The following is a 15,277-nucleotide window of genomic DNA, read 5'->3' on the forward strand; positions in this document are numbered from 1 at the left end:
CTTGTGGCTTTCATTTGCCAAACATTAGATTATATTCAAGACATTGTGATCCCAAGTTGTGGTTGATCTGACAGATAAGTTCCTGATAAACCATTTCAACTTTTTCAAGAGCTGTGTCTATCCGAGATGAGTGGCGACACAGGCCCATGAAGCAAGTGAAAGCCTCGGCCAGATGCTGCGTGCCGAGCTCGGGGCGCTCGCGGCGCAGATGCAGCTCGCCCAGCAGATGCAGCGCGCGGCCCAGCTGCCGCCGCAGCCCGCGCTCCATGGCCAGCGCGCCCATCTCCGTCAGCAGCCGCGCCGCCGTCTCGTGCTCGCCCAGCCTGATGTCAAGTGATAGCTATCAGGACCAACTAGAGATATCAAACATCTTCAGCGCGCGCTCTAGAAGCTTCCATAGCAGCAGCCGCGCCGCCGTCTCGTGCTCGCCCAGCCTGATGTCAAGTGATAGCTATCAGGACCAACTAGAGTAAGACATCTTCAGCGAGGGCTCCAGAAGCTTCCATAGTCCATCTCTATCAGCAGCCGCGCCGCCGTCTCGTGCTCGCCCAGCCTGATGTCAAGTGATAGGCTATCAGGACCAACTAGAGATATCAGACATTTAAGCGAGCGCTCCAGATACTTCCATAGTCCATCTCTATCAGCAACCGCGCCGCCGTCTCGTGCTCGCCCAGCCTGATGTCAAGTGATAGGCTATCAGGACCAACTAGAGATATCAGACATTTTCAGCGCGCGCTCCAGAAGATTCCATAGTCCATCTCCGTCAGAAGCCGCACCGCCCAGTCTATAAGACCAGCTCCAGATAAAGTCTCTGATAGGCTATCTGGGACTTATCTGACAGATAACTTTCCAGTTTTCAGCTAGTTTCAATATTTGATAGGTATTTTCTTTAGTTTTCAGACAAACACCGCTATCTGACAGAAAAGTTGCTGATAACCGGTGTCTTCATTTGTCAGATACCTATCTCTGAAATCTGAGACATTTGAAACCAGTTGCCGTTTATCTGACAGATAAGGTTGCTGATAACCGGTATCTTCATTTGTCAAATATCAGTATTACATCCGAGACAATGTCAGCCCAAAAGTTGTAGTTTATCTGACAGATAAGTTTCTGATAAAACATTTCAAGACCTCTTTATCCGAGACTTGCAAATCGCAGTCGCATTGTATCTGACAGATAAGTTGCTGAGAGACTATCAGGGAGTGGCGACACAGGCCCATGGAGCGCGTGAAAGCCTCAGCCAGATGCTGCGTGCCGAGCTCGGGGCGCTCGCGGCGCAGATGCAGCTCGCCCAGCAGATGCAGCGCGCGGCCCAGCTGCCGCCGCAGCCCGCGCTCCATGGCCAGCGCGCCCATCTCCGTCAGCAGCCGCGCCGCCGTCTCGTGCTCGCCCAGCCTGATGCCAAGGAGTGAACTGATAGGCTATCAGGAGCAGCTTATAGCTTAAACAAGGATATTAGTCCAGCCCCAGAGGCATAGTCCAGATCCGTCAGCAGCCGCGCCGCCGTCTCGTGCTCGCCCAGCCTGATGTCAAGTGATAGCTATCAGGACCAACTAGAGTAAGACATCTTCAGCGAGGGCTCCAGAAGCTTCCATAGTCCATCTCCGTCAGCAGCCGCGCCGCCGACTCGTGCTCGCCCAGCCTGATGTCAAGTGATAGCCATCAGGACCAACTAGAGATATCAGACATCTTCAGCGCGCGCTCCAGAAGATTCCATAGTCCATCTCCGTCAGAAGCCGCACCGCCCAGTCTATAAGACCAGCTCCAGATAAAGTCTCTGATAGGCTATCAGGGACTTATCTGACAGATAAGATCTAAGTTTTTAGCTAGTTTCAATACTAGGTATTTGATATTTTCTTTAGTTTTCTGACATACACCGCTATCTGACAGATAAGTTGCTGATAACTTGTGGCTTTCATTTGCCAAACATTAGATTAGGTATATTCAAGACATTGTGATCCCAATCTGTGGTTTATCTGACAGATAAGTTCCTGATAAACCATTTATTTTCAACTTTTTCAAGAGCTGTGTCTATCCGAGATTTCCGAGATTTGTCAATCCCAAGATTGCATTTTATCTGACAGATAAGTTGCTGATAAACAATCAGGGAGTGGCGACACAGGCCCATGGAGCGCGTGAAAGCCTCGGCCAGATGCTGCGTGCCGAGCTCGGGGCGCTCGCGGCGCAGATGCAGCTCGCCCAGCAGATGCAGCGCGCGGCCCAGCTGCCGCCGCAGCCCGCGCTCCATGGCCAGCGCGCCCATCTCCGTCAGCAGCCGCGCCGCCGTCTCGTGCTCGCCCAGCCTGATGTCAAGTGATAGGCTATCAGGACTTACTAGAGATATCAGACATCTTCAGCGCGCGCTCTAGAAGCTTCCATAGCAGCAGCTGCACCGCCGTCTCGTGCTCGCCCAGCCTGATGTCAAGTGATAGCTATCAGGACCAACTAGAGATATACTCGTAATAAGACATCTTCAGCGCACGCTCCAGAAGCTTCCATAGTCCATCTCTATCAGCAGCCGCGCCACAATCTCGTAGTTGCCTAGCCCGTTATGACCAGGTCTCCTGATAAAGTCTCAGATAGTCTATCTGGGACTTATCTAGCAGATAAGTACCAAAAGTTGGGTCAGTTTCATTACCTGACATTTCTGATAGTCTCCTGACAAATACTGCTATCTGACAGATAAAAGTTGCTGATAACCGGTGTCTTCATTTTTGTCAGATACCTATCTCTTGAAACCTGAGACATCATTTGAAACCGACGTTGCTGTTTATCTGACAGATAAAGTTGGTGATAACCAGTGACTGCATTGCTCTGATATCACTTACTCATCTGAGACATGTCAGCCCAAGTTGTAGTTTATCTGACAGATAAGGTTGCTGATAAACCATTTCAACTTTTTGAATTATCTGTATCCGAGACTTGCAAATCCAAAAGTTGCATTTTATCTGACAGATAAGTTGCTGATAAACTATTAGCGAGTGTCAACGTCAGCAGCCGCGCCGCCATCTCGTGGTCACCCAGTCTGATGTCATGAAGTGATAGGCTTATCAGCAGGAGCAACTAATTAATACAAGTCCCGTCTATAGTTCATCTCCGTCAGCAGTCTCGCTCGAGCTCGCATAGTCAGTTGCAAAGGTTAAGGATTCAGGAATAACAGCTTATGGTTTTATAAATCTCGCATTGTTAATCATCAGCGCGGCCCCAAACGCTGCCGTAGTCCATCTTCGTCAGCAGACTTGCTGACTGATTGTTGAATTCAATAAGCATCTCTCCAAGACCATACATTTTTATTTGAGAGTTCATCGTAGATCACTACTCAAGCAAGGAGCACCATTGGTGAAACTGGCCCTTGGTTTCACAGGATTCGGACTAAGGAATTGGGCTGAAGGTATGTTACAGGTAAATAATAAACTTCCTTGAAACTTTATCAGAAATTGGTTTAGAGTTTTGGTTTTGGCTATTTCATATCCGCTCATAAATAAATTTCGTGCACTTTACGTCGTCTTACGTGGTCTTGACGTCTGATATTTTGTATTTTTATACGTATATTTTTTCACACATATTTTTCTTTTGATTAGAAAGTCAAATTAATTTGATTATATTATAACTAGAATGTAAACAATGAATATTGATGAAGCTGTAAAATGCGCATCATTGTTAATACACGCGTTAACATAAAAGTGCATTACTATGAATATTAATCTAATCGAGGTCGTAAACAGGTATACCTTTAATAAGTAATTAATGACATCATGGTATATTTTAATACAAAAATAAACATGTTTAGGCTTTAAGGTGTTTTGTCATAACGCATCGTCATAACAGCTTTGGCGCTATTTCCAATGAAAACGTATTGAAGTTTTGAGTTAAAAATTTGGAAAATTACAAATATTTTGCTGTATAAATGTGTACCTTTGCATGACAGCAGCAAGGTGCATTCTCGTTTCGCACAAGCCCTCCACGTTGCTACTAGCTGTGTGGATCTTGAACGCCCTCTCGAAAGTCTTCTGAGCATTGTTTAAGTTATTCATCATTAGCTGACACACGCCAATTTCAATTATCGCCTCCGCGGTTTTATTGATGTCGTCGGCTAGGAAAAACATAGAAAATTATTTACCCTTGAGGCGGATTCATTAATACACAAAAACAATTTGCAAAATCTCACGAGATCAACCTTGGGCGTTGGATTAGAATATTTAAGTCCGTATGGAAAAACAACGCTCAAACTCGATTTTATCCTAGTTAATTATTTTCTGTGATTGGTGGAATTATTGAAATTAAACCAGTCAGAACTAGACCTACTTTTTTGAGATTTGATCAAGATTTATGCATCATTTCGTAATACAGACCATAGGATTCTTCTGAATTTATATCGTCTAAGGAAACCACTAACTTTCGAAAAAATATGCATAGAAATAAGCAAAATTAGTTAAATGTAACTCAGCAGGTATTATATTATCTTTTTTTACACCTTTTACTAACTAAAGAAAAAATACAGATATAACTTCAAAAGCTCAATTAATTAGTTACCATCTTTAGCCCTTCTCTCCGCCAACCGCGAGAGCCTCTCCGCCTTGGCGGGGTCGGTCTTCCTGGCTGCCCTGGCCTTGGCAAGCAGCACCCGATGCAGCTGAACCGCCGTCATGGCGAACACCGTGTCCGGCGGCACCTCGTCACCTTCTTTCTCAGCTTCGTAGAGCGGCCAGTCCTAAATAAAATAGTGATAAAATGTTTAATTAAATTAGTCGTAAAAACATCCCTCCTATGCAGTCGGGTAAAAAAGACATTGTCAATTTTGAAAACTTGAATAAATCATTTAGATCGTAAAAATAAAAATGTGTTTTTGCAATAATGTAAAGATGACTGGAATAACAAGACTGTGTCCGCTTTGACAAGGCCTAATTTAGACTGTACAGTTTAGTGTCAAATAGTTCGTAGCACCCAAAGTAGCAAATAAGTTGACACACAACCTTATTCCATTTGTATCAAAGACGTGTGGCGAACTTTATTGGCTACATGGGGTGTCATGAACTATTTGACACTGGCTGTACCTTACAGGATAATTTAGTGAGGTAACAAGTGAACCTTTTTGATTCGTCATGGCAGACGATTATTTTTATAATATTATACCTAAGGAACAAAAGTGTCACTATAAAAACATTTCACGTAATTCAAAAACAAGTATGTACTGAAAATAAAAAATAATAGCCAAAAAAGTCGCTGATGGATATAAAAGACTGCTTACCGCGAATGGGATGCGTCATGACATGATATTTATTACGCGCGAGGACAGTGACATAACTGTCCTCAGCAAAGTCGCGATACCAAAAAAAAAAACAGGAACCAAAGTACAATTTTCAAAGATTTTAACAAATTATGTGATTAAGCTCTATGTATAGATAGATCGTTTCATACACGAAGACGCGCCCCACCATTCTTCCGCGAATGTTTGAATGTTATCGGTACACGCTAAATTCAATGAGTGCACACGCACACTACAATAATGACGCTCGGATTGCTCGGAACAAACTCCCCGCACCCCGTGCTTCCCTCGACCAAAAATTGGTGGGGCGCGTTTTCATGGATGAAACGATTTATACAGTTATCATAATTTATATTTCTACTACTGTTAAAAAAGCTAATCGCCAGCAGCCTTTGATACTACTCAAATAATCAGATATTGTCACAAACAGATACTATAATATTATACGTACCTTTCCTATAGCATTGTCTCTTACTTCAGTAAGAATCGCTGAAGGTTCCTCCGGATCAGATCCTGGAACTATCATTGGTTATTTGTATTTATATACATTTAGGTACATATTTGGACGGGCATAGTTTTCCTCAATTACATAAAGGTAGCAGAAAAGCGCTGGATGCAGGCTGCTACCAACCGGGCGATGTGGAAATCATTGGGGGAGGCCTATCAGCAATGGACGTCCTATGGCTGAAATGATGATGATGACGATGATAAGCCTTCTGATTGGACTTGACTTCTGACTGGATTTGTGGTTCAGCCAATCCAGAACAGCCCATTTTACCCTTGTAACTTTACCCTTTGAGCAGCTTGTCCAGGCTTGCGGTGACGATAGAGATTGGAGAATTTGGGCCAGTTGATCTGCTCTCCATACATTTAGGTAGATAAGTAAATAGGTAAACTTCTAACACTTTGCACAACTTACGTTAAGTATGCACATAAAAAGCGATAAATGACGATATGGCCATTCTATTTAAAACTTTAATATCAAGGCAGTATATTGTGGACATTAAACTTGTTAGCACTTAAACTTGTAATTAAATCGCTTGACACTCTTTAATGAGCGTTTTGCCAAATTACGAATTATATGCATCTACTTAAGACGTAGGCTCAGCAACTGAACAGTTCAGTAACAGACGCAAAGATATATTTTATAGTTAGTTGACAGCTTTTTGCGTCGTTCGTTCAATTTTCGTTCGCAAAAAAAATATTTTAAAATTTATCCTTTCAGAATTGTAAAAGACTCCTGTCTAAATAGAGAATCGATTTCGTTTATTTAGACCTATTATTAAAAGAAGGTACCATGTATTTCTTTTAAAGCTTGTAATTTGCATAGCTAAAAATAATCTAGACTTGAATATGATTAAAGTAAGTATAGGTATTTTTCGGAAGATAAAACTCGGTATTTACCTATATGCCCACTATACTCTACAAATAAGCGGTCTCTACAATGTGATTCGAATTAATAAAGCTAAGTAGGTATTCCAGTTTTACTTTTGTTATGGAGATTGTAAACAAGAATTTCCTCATGACGAAGGATAACTTACCACATTACTTCCTCTTCGCGAACTATTATTTGCCTATACGTATATCCTTTACGGTATAAATTGGCAAATAATAACTACGACCTTTGCGAGGTCTAGTTATTCTCTATCTGGGACATAATTACTCGATACGAAGAGCTACCTCTAGGCAGAAGGCCTATGCCTAGGATGATACGCGATAAGCTTTTATCGCGTCGTTTTATCGATTTTATCCGATAAATCCATACATTTGTCATCTAAAATCGTCGATAATATTTGCATCCTAGCCCTGCTGGTCTCTGAGGTGGAATAGACATGTTGACACCACCACTCAATTGACGTACTTTTTAAAACTGTCAAAACGAAACTCTCCCATAGATTTTGTATGGCATTACAAGCAAGTGACGTCACTATTTTGTCAACTCAATCAAACTACTTTTTTCAATTACAATGCGAACAAAAATCGTAATTTACAGGTAATTTAAAATGAATTAAGTTTTTAAGACCAGAATGAAGGGTCTTTTTAAAACAGTTGTGGTTTCGAATTATTGGGGTATGGTGTCAAACTGTCTATTGTTTAAAGCAATCGTTATCATTTGACAGTTCATAACGTACGATTATTTTGTCAAACGCTTTGTTTAGCTGACTTTATCGTACGTTATGAACTGTTAAATGATTACGATTGCTTTACACAATTCCACCTCTGATATCCTATCAACAGTCAATTATGAACTATACGTAGTAAAAGTCATTAAGTGTTGATTATTTCGTAATAAAAATTCTAAAAATACTATACTAACTAGTTTTATTAGGATTATGTGAAAGTTTTATTTAAATAATCGCAGTATGACCTTTTGTGGGAAAGATCACATATTTATACTACTGAGTTGTAAATAAATTAGAATTATTTCTTAACATCTATAAAAAGATCCTTGTGACATCTATTTTTGTACCCATATCTAGACTATAAATCAACCTTGCACAGGAAAAAGACAAAAATAGCATATCTTTACGTTGATCTGACTCAATCTTCCGAACGGTCGTCTTCAAAAAGTTTGTGCACATTATTTACTGCCCAGTATTTATTTATTACTTTGATATTGTTCCCAATAGTAAATAAAGATAATTTATTATTTTCTATGTCCCATTTAAAACTTACATTTGTCCAGCAAGAATTTGGCGTAGTGGTATTTACAGCACGCTTTCTGGCGACCGCCGTCTATGAGATACTGGCTGGATACCGCAATGGATGCCAAATAGAACTTTTCTGCCAACCATAAGATACCTTTTCCCTGTTCTGCGTAATGCATGGCTAGGCTTAGAAGTCCTAGGCATTCCTTTTTCGTATTTCCTGAAATTGTATAACATTAATATTGTGCCGAGTATCAAGCATAATGACGATGCTTAGTGGCAATTAACAAGCTCAAGTGGTTATTTGCACATTATAGTATCTTGTTTTTATTTGCCAGAAAAACACAATATGACTAGATATTCTAAGAAATTATACCTAAGTTAAAACTTTGAATACCTAAAATAAGTACCTATTGAAGATGACAAATCCAATAAAACAACTTAAAAGTTTTAGATCACTGAAAAAGCTTTTTGACTTTAACTTTCAGAACCGATTAAGTTTTGCGTATCTCAGAAAATATTAAGTGCCAACTTACTCCAAAAATTCCGAAGTAATATCGTAGTCAAGTCTCGAAGGGCAATAGTCCAAAAATGTATTTTTAATACCATTGCTTACGCAACAATAGTTCCTATAGTTGCGACAGGAATTTATGGGCCATTAAGCGGTCCCGTGGCGAAAACCATAGCGGTGGATAAATAGAAATAAAGATGAACGACAACAGAATACTTTACCCACTATTAATGATCCGGTGCTACAGAGGAAAATCGATGCCAAGTATTCCAAACTTCAACAATTAATTATAAGAAACAAGAAACTTTTCATGTAAATACCTACATTGATTGAATTTGCACCTTCTCGCGTAGATGTGGTATCGTAGAAAAAAATTGGTAGTCGGTGCAAACTACTAATATTAATCAACAATTAACACTCTAACCACCTGTTAGTAATTTTAGTGTTTAAAAGTATTTTTTTCTGAAGACAAAGTGTACTTAATCCGTATCTAGACGGGTGTAACGTGTAATGTAATGGATATAATATGGCCAGCACTTTACATGTAATGCTCGTAGCGGAACTACGTTAAACGATACGATATCCACACGTAGAATTCGTGTTACAATACACGTAGTCTTACATTACACATTAGTTACATTCGTCTGTATCCGGCTTTAGTTTGTTTCAATCTTATCTGTGCTTGTTGTGAAAATAAGTTAAGTAACGTACAAATTATTTTGTCGAAACAAACGTTCAGCGAAAGTAGAGCATTTATCTGCTATAACAAGATAATCTAGACATACATAAGGTTGTTCCGTGTGCGGAATAAATCGTGGGTAATGTATGTGGACGTAAGTTGGGTACTGGGATTTTGTATACAATAGAAGGGAATCTTTTATTTACACCTGCACGCAAAAGCCGAAACTATAAGATTATCCTTAGGAAAAAATCAGCTTTAAGTCCCATCACACTAGTTATATTACACAAGTAGGGAATTGAAACTGGTAAACCAACTGTTCCTTATCTTAAATACTTTTTTTATGTTTTGTCCGAAAAAGACACAATTTAATTTACATCTGAAACATCGGGAAAACTTTTATTAGCTACCTTTATCCCTCTCTTTTTCAGCTTTCTGCAGACCGGAACAAATGTGCTCCAAGTAATCTACTCTCTTTCTTAAATCCACGACTATACCAATTTCGTCTTCTGCTACGAGCTGCATATTATCGTAAATAAGATCCTGCAGGTAGTCAGAGGATTCTGTGTAACCTGCCTCTCTCAACTCTAAAATGAGACACTCGTGTAAAGGAAACTTCCTCCTGAAATAGAAATGAAATGTGACTGTGATTAAATATACAGCTCTAGAATCTTGTTGAGGAAATTAGTTTGCAACTACTCAGTTTAGATAGAGCTTTTAATCCTTCATAGAACGCATGCAAGCAGTTTAAAATATATGTCAGGCAAACAGTCAATCTCCCTAATGGATTTGCAACCTTGGACCGTTTACCTAATGGATCTGCAGAATATTTAAAAACGTAAGTAAAATGCGAGAAATGTAAATAATATTTTGAATAGTTGAATGAGTTTTAGAATCGAATTGCGTATCTATAATCTTGATATTATAACCATGGCAATAAAGATTTATTTTCTCTGTTTCGTATGGCACGTTACCCTATTGAGCCACGTGAGACGCCTATAGCAGTTCCTTTAGGTATTTTACTCTAAATTTTACTAGGATTCTGATTTCTGTGGAATGTAATTCACTCAATAGAGTAAGAAGTACAAAGTCATTAATTTGACCTATAACAAGGTTCCTTATTATATGGACATCATACAAACCTTCGAATCCCTTTCGCATCAAGCATATCCAAGCTAAACAGGGCTTTATTCCTCATGTTCTCCAAACTAGTTTTGGTCATACAGGCCATAAGTTTGGGCAGTTCACGCCTCTTCATCGCGGCTCGGGACGTCATGACGGTAATTCTATTACAATACCCTCATCAAAACTTCTTATTAAGTAAAAAACTTTGAATAAATATTGTAGATATTATTCAATAAATAAAACTGTTTACATTTGATTTTGTTGTGATAAATAATGACAGATATCAATGGCAAAAAATATTTTTCTTCATTTTACGACACATTTCCGCGTCTGTGGTCAGTTACAACTAGTAAGAGTGACGCACGAAACAGGTTTTAAGGCTGTTAAAGTATTATCTATGCTATGCCTATCTACGATGTTGTGAATACACCTGTTTACAATAATAAGAAAGAATAGGTCAATGTTAAATGCTTGGACCATAAAAATATTCTCCAGATACCAGTTACCTTCATGCGTTAATACATATAAATATTATTATCTAAAAACAGAAAATAGCAAGTTCTTGATCAAGAAACTTTGCTCTAAGAAAATGATAGGCGTTTCATTTTACCACATTTTTGCCATAAAATACAGGCACTATTTTACTAATGCGGATATATTTTTTGAATGGCACGGCTTGTTATTTTTTATGTGTAATCTTGTTAAGGTTTATAGGTTTTGCCCTTCGACAAAAGGGACGGCATTTCCTGAATATGGCTACTATTTGACCGAAAAATAAGTGTGGTGTGCATTTATGAGGCAAAGTTTTTCCTGATACGTTACATATTTGTATGCAATAGATGGTCTCGCAAAATATTATCCCCAGTGGGTACATTCGATTGTAAACGAATGTGCTTGTGTTGGCACAATATTGGCACCATATTGGCATAACTTTCATAACAGTGCGGTGTGAGTATTCTCAGAATTCCGCTTGATATTAATTTTATCAGTCTATGTGGACCTATATATGTAGGGTTTGTTTTTAAGGTTTTGCGTGAATGAGATAAATAGATAAACATAAAAATTTATCTAAATTCAGAAGCTTTGCAATTTAGCTACAAATTCAAACAAACTCATTAATAAATGTTATGATTTCAGTTTAGGAAAGTTATAAAAAACGATAATATTTATAAGACAATTTATCAAGGTGCTCAGCTGGTTCTTCAGAATTCCCATTAACTTCTGAAAACACTTTGCAATTTTTGAACGTACTCCCCTATATTTTTTGTAACCAGCACTGAAGAATTAATTTACGTATTTTAATTTCAATATTAATTATTATTAGTAAGTATTATAAAGTGCGGTCGCCATCCAACGATTTATTCATGTTGCCAGAAATTACAAAATTTGCTAATGTATTTTGAACTTACTAATTAAAAATACATTATGTGTTAAAGTACATGATGTGCTCGGGAATGTACTTTACTTAACAATAACTGTTGAATGGATCTGAAAAAATAACCCTTATTTTTCTCTAAGTCACTGCAAATAAAACGTACAACAACACATCAAGCATGTTATGTAGTTGAAAATACTGCGATTATACAGCAAAAATGTAGAGTATAAATTGTGTGCATTTCTGTGCGCAAACAACTGATTTTTCACTGCGAATGGTAGAGCAGCTAAAATATGTATGTGATTTTGTAGTAGGTAAGTGCTTACGTTTGGAAATCCAATTTTCTTTTCAAGAGTAAATAATACTATCATTTGTTTCATATGGGTGCACACAGCGGTGCACTTTGTTAATCGAGGTCTTTTGAATTTAGGCCAAATTAAATTAGTGACGTCAGATGTTTTTATAGTCGTTGCATTGTAGAGTAGGTTCTTATCCGAACCCCATTTCACTGAAAAGCTTGATTTAACTCTTGATTGTTTTTGAACACACGTAAATCCTATTTCCTTAACTTAATTTTATCGTAGTAACATAAATAGGTAAATATTGTTTACTTTTCTCTTGTTTTTTATTTTATTTACGCTAAATTATTATGCTTATTATGTATTTTCTCTCGCTGAAACTTAAGTTGGGCCTACATTCGTAACATTGTCATACGTTACTACGTCACTGGAATTTTAGCTAAGTTTGTAGAATGGGTGAACTTATGAATTTAATGGCTTCGGTATCCTTTGGGAATTTCTTTAGAAGCCTTTGTGACGTTTATTCAAAAGATAAGGTATTATATTCAACATGCCAACCTCAAAGTCTTCAAGTTAACTCATAAATGTAAGTTATAGCTACTTTCCTGAAAATTAAACTTAAAAATCGTTTCGGCAATCGAGGTCAAAAAAGGAGATCTATAACTAGCAGTGCAACAGTCGTGTCAACAGCGTGCATTGCTTAGCTGAAATAAATTGCTAAAATCAAGTGGCAGTGGGCGGGGCACATAGCTCGTAGAGACGATGGCCGTTGGGGCAGAAAAGCTCTCGAGTGGCGACCACGGGCTGGAAGACGTAGCGTGGGCAGGCCTCCTACTAGGTGGACCGACGGTCTGGTAAAGGTCGAGAAAGAACCTGGATTTCGACAGCGCAGGACCGTTCATTATGGAAAGCCTTGGCCTTTGTCCAGCAGTGGACGTCATTTGGCTGAAACAAACGAACGAACAAACGATGTAACTGCTAGTATAAAACTATATTAAGGAAGGACTTATATTTACCATGCATGATAATCCCCAAACACAAATTAAGGTAAAGTTAACACAACAACACAATATAATGTGGGCAGTTATACACCCTCTGATGAGGAGGAATGACATTAACTTTCCCATTTTGCGTCCTCTCATATCGAGAATAATTAAGTACGAGTAGTTAGCAAAAGGTAAATATGAGTGTGTTAAATGAAAAGGGAACAGTACCTACAACTTATACTAGCATCAAGAAGTAGAGAATAACGAGGTGGCTAGTCGGTTTTTAAGTCTGTTGATATTATTCGATAGACAATTTCATAAAAAGACAAATGATTTATTCAGATTTACTTAAAATTTACACACGCACGCTTTTAGTTGGAAATTGAAGCACTAACACTAATACGAGTACCTACAAGTCACTGTACTCTTTTCTTTTACTACGTAATAAGTTACTGGAGCTACTAATATGAATACGTAAATATTTTCCATTAGTATTCGCGGTATAGCGATGTTACGAAAGGTTAAGATACACAATCCACCCAAGATTCAATGTTAACATAATATCTATTGATTGGCCTTCGAAGAAACATTATAAGCCTACCAACCCACTCAATCTGAGGGCGAACAAACAGTGTAAAGCAATATCCCAAAGACGGAAACAATAACTCACTGCTATTCTGGAATGGGTATGAAAGAGTATGGGTTCTGATTTGGAAGCGACGATCGGCCAAGGTCTTCAGTAACCAATATTTAATTACACTATTTATACTTAAAACATTCCTCAAATACATCGATTTCTTTTCACATTAGCTAAAATAAAAAAATAAGCAAATGTCGTGTATAGCTATAACTGGAGTGCAAATTTATTTGATGTACCTTTTTATTGTCTAAATTATTTGTAAAAACTAATTTGTATTCTGTTGCTGTACCTAAATAAATAAATAAATAAATAAATAAATAAATAAATAAATAAATAAATAAATAAATAAATAAATAAATAAATAAATAAATAAATAAATAAATAAATAAATAAATAAATAAATAAATAAATAAATAAATAAATAAATAAAGTAGAGCATAGAATAATATTATGCTACTAACTATGTAGTAGATTCAAAAATACCAAACATTTACATATAACATTTTTTTTTAATTATAAGAAAAACGTGCACAATTTTCAACAAAAACAGTTTAAACAAAAGACACAGAGTGAGTAAACTAGTTTTTGTGACCTAGGTCCCTCTATTGCAATACTTTTAAACACTACCTTAATTTTAAACAGTCACGTGCGCCAACGTTAGGAAAACGTTAACCTATCTACGCTCTAATGGTTCTAATATCTTTTTAATAGCTCTACCTCGAGCGTACTGTGTTAGTTTCACACAGAAACCTGGTGCGGTATGCCAATTTTTTTGTATTCCGAATACTTTTATAGCAAGCCATCTTTGCGTAGTTATAGGAACTGAAACGATGTTTTTGTTCGATGAAAAGCATTTATCTCTACCATTTATTTTCCATTGGTCATAACTTGCAAGTTCATGAACTATGGATATTAGTTTAGGAACGTGTCCAAACAACCCAAATATCTACTATGCCAAGGATTTTTGCGTGATTGATAGTTATGTTTAAAGGGTCAAATTTTCCACAGTATCGTGTTTCTTCAGCTCCTATATTCAGTAACCTTACATTTTATACGTGTTTATAAACTTCTTGCTTTGAAGTAGAGTATAAGTTTGACGTAAACCACAAAATTAATTACAGCATTACACGTCGCCAGAGTGAAAAAAATAAGTATGTTAATATTTAAATTCCTCGTATGTATTATTATGAGCCAGTATGAGCTAATCAATAGGAGCTGATAAAAAATAAAGTAAATAAAATGATGCGACCTGCATTGGGGTGACATCATACTCCAGGGACTGGGACTCTTTAAAATTATAAACATAGATTCGTATTCTGGAAATTCGAATGTGTGACTCAGTTCCAATATGTAAGCTTTATGGTGTGGATTTTATAGAGTTTTAAGATTATTTTTTTATAATACCAGCCTTAACGATGTTCAAGGGAGATGGGAGTGAGACGGGTCCGGTCCGCTCGAGTTGAACCGACCCGCACCGCTCCTACTCTTGTGCGTCGTGTCGGCGCGATCAATTCCTCCCCTGAGTAACTATTAGGTTATACGCGCTTGGGACTGAAATCGGTGATCCTAGATATGGATAATCAGGAAAACGATAAGAACGATTTCAAAACTTAAAACTGTAGAATGTTTGAACTGATTTTTCATTTATATGGAAACAATTACATTGACTTAACCAGAGACAGAGAAAAGCTTTCAGAAAATAATACCTACAGCGCAACGTAACGATGGGGTATAATGAAAACATACTG

The 15,277-nt window shown here is 37.8% G+C and overlaps 1 protein-coding gene across 1 annotated transcript; it reads right to left on the reverse strand.

Annotated features, from left to right (window-relative positions):
• Positions 1–480: 480 nt before the first annotated feature.
• Positions 481–10,521, reverse strand: LOC135073481 (uncharacterized). The gene is made up of 10 exons (XM_063967665.1): positions 10,247–10,521; positions 9,515–9,726; positions 7,943–8,134; positions 5,718–5,785; positions 4,534–4,711; positions 3,916–4,093; positions 2,350–2,415; positions 2,001–2,303; positions 1,131–1,395; positions 481–675 (listed from the first exon to the last, which is right to left on the reverse strand). Exons 1-10 carry the CDS (start codon positions 10,378–10,380, stop codon positions 481–483), a joined length of 1,791 nt encoding a protein of 596 aa, XP_063823735.1. The 5' UTR covers positions 10,381–10,521.
• Positions 10,522–15,277: the final 4,756 nt, after the last annotated feature.

Source organism: Ostrinia nubilalis, chromosome 7, assembly GCF_963855985.1.
Source record: "Ostrinia nubilalis chromosome 7, ilOstNubi1.1, whole genome shotgun sequence".
NCBI classification, from domain to species: domain Eukaryota; kingdom Metazoa; phylum Arthropoda; class Insecta; order Lepidoptera; family Crambidae; genus Ostrinia; species Ostrinia nubilalis.

Excerpts from the sequence above, each read along its gene's own strand:
- LOC135073481 (XM_063967665.1), bottom strand. The coding sequence starts at position 10,380 with ATGACGTCCCGAGCCGCGATGAAGAGGCGTGAACTGCCCAAACTTATG. Across the intron at positions 5,786-7,942 it reads CAAATTCTTGCTGGACAAAT|TTCCAGGATCTGATCCGGAG; the intron begins GTAAGTTTTAAA and ends AACCAATGATAG. Across the intron at positions 4,094-4,533 it reads GGAGAGAAGGGCTAAAGATG|CCGACGACATCAATAAAACC; the intron begins GTAACTAATTAA and ends TGTTTTTCCTAG.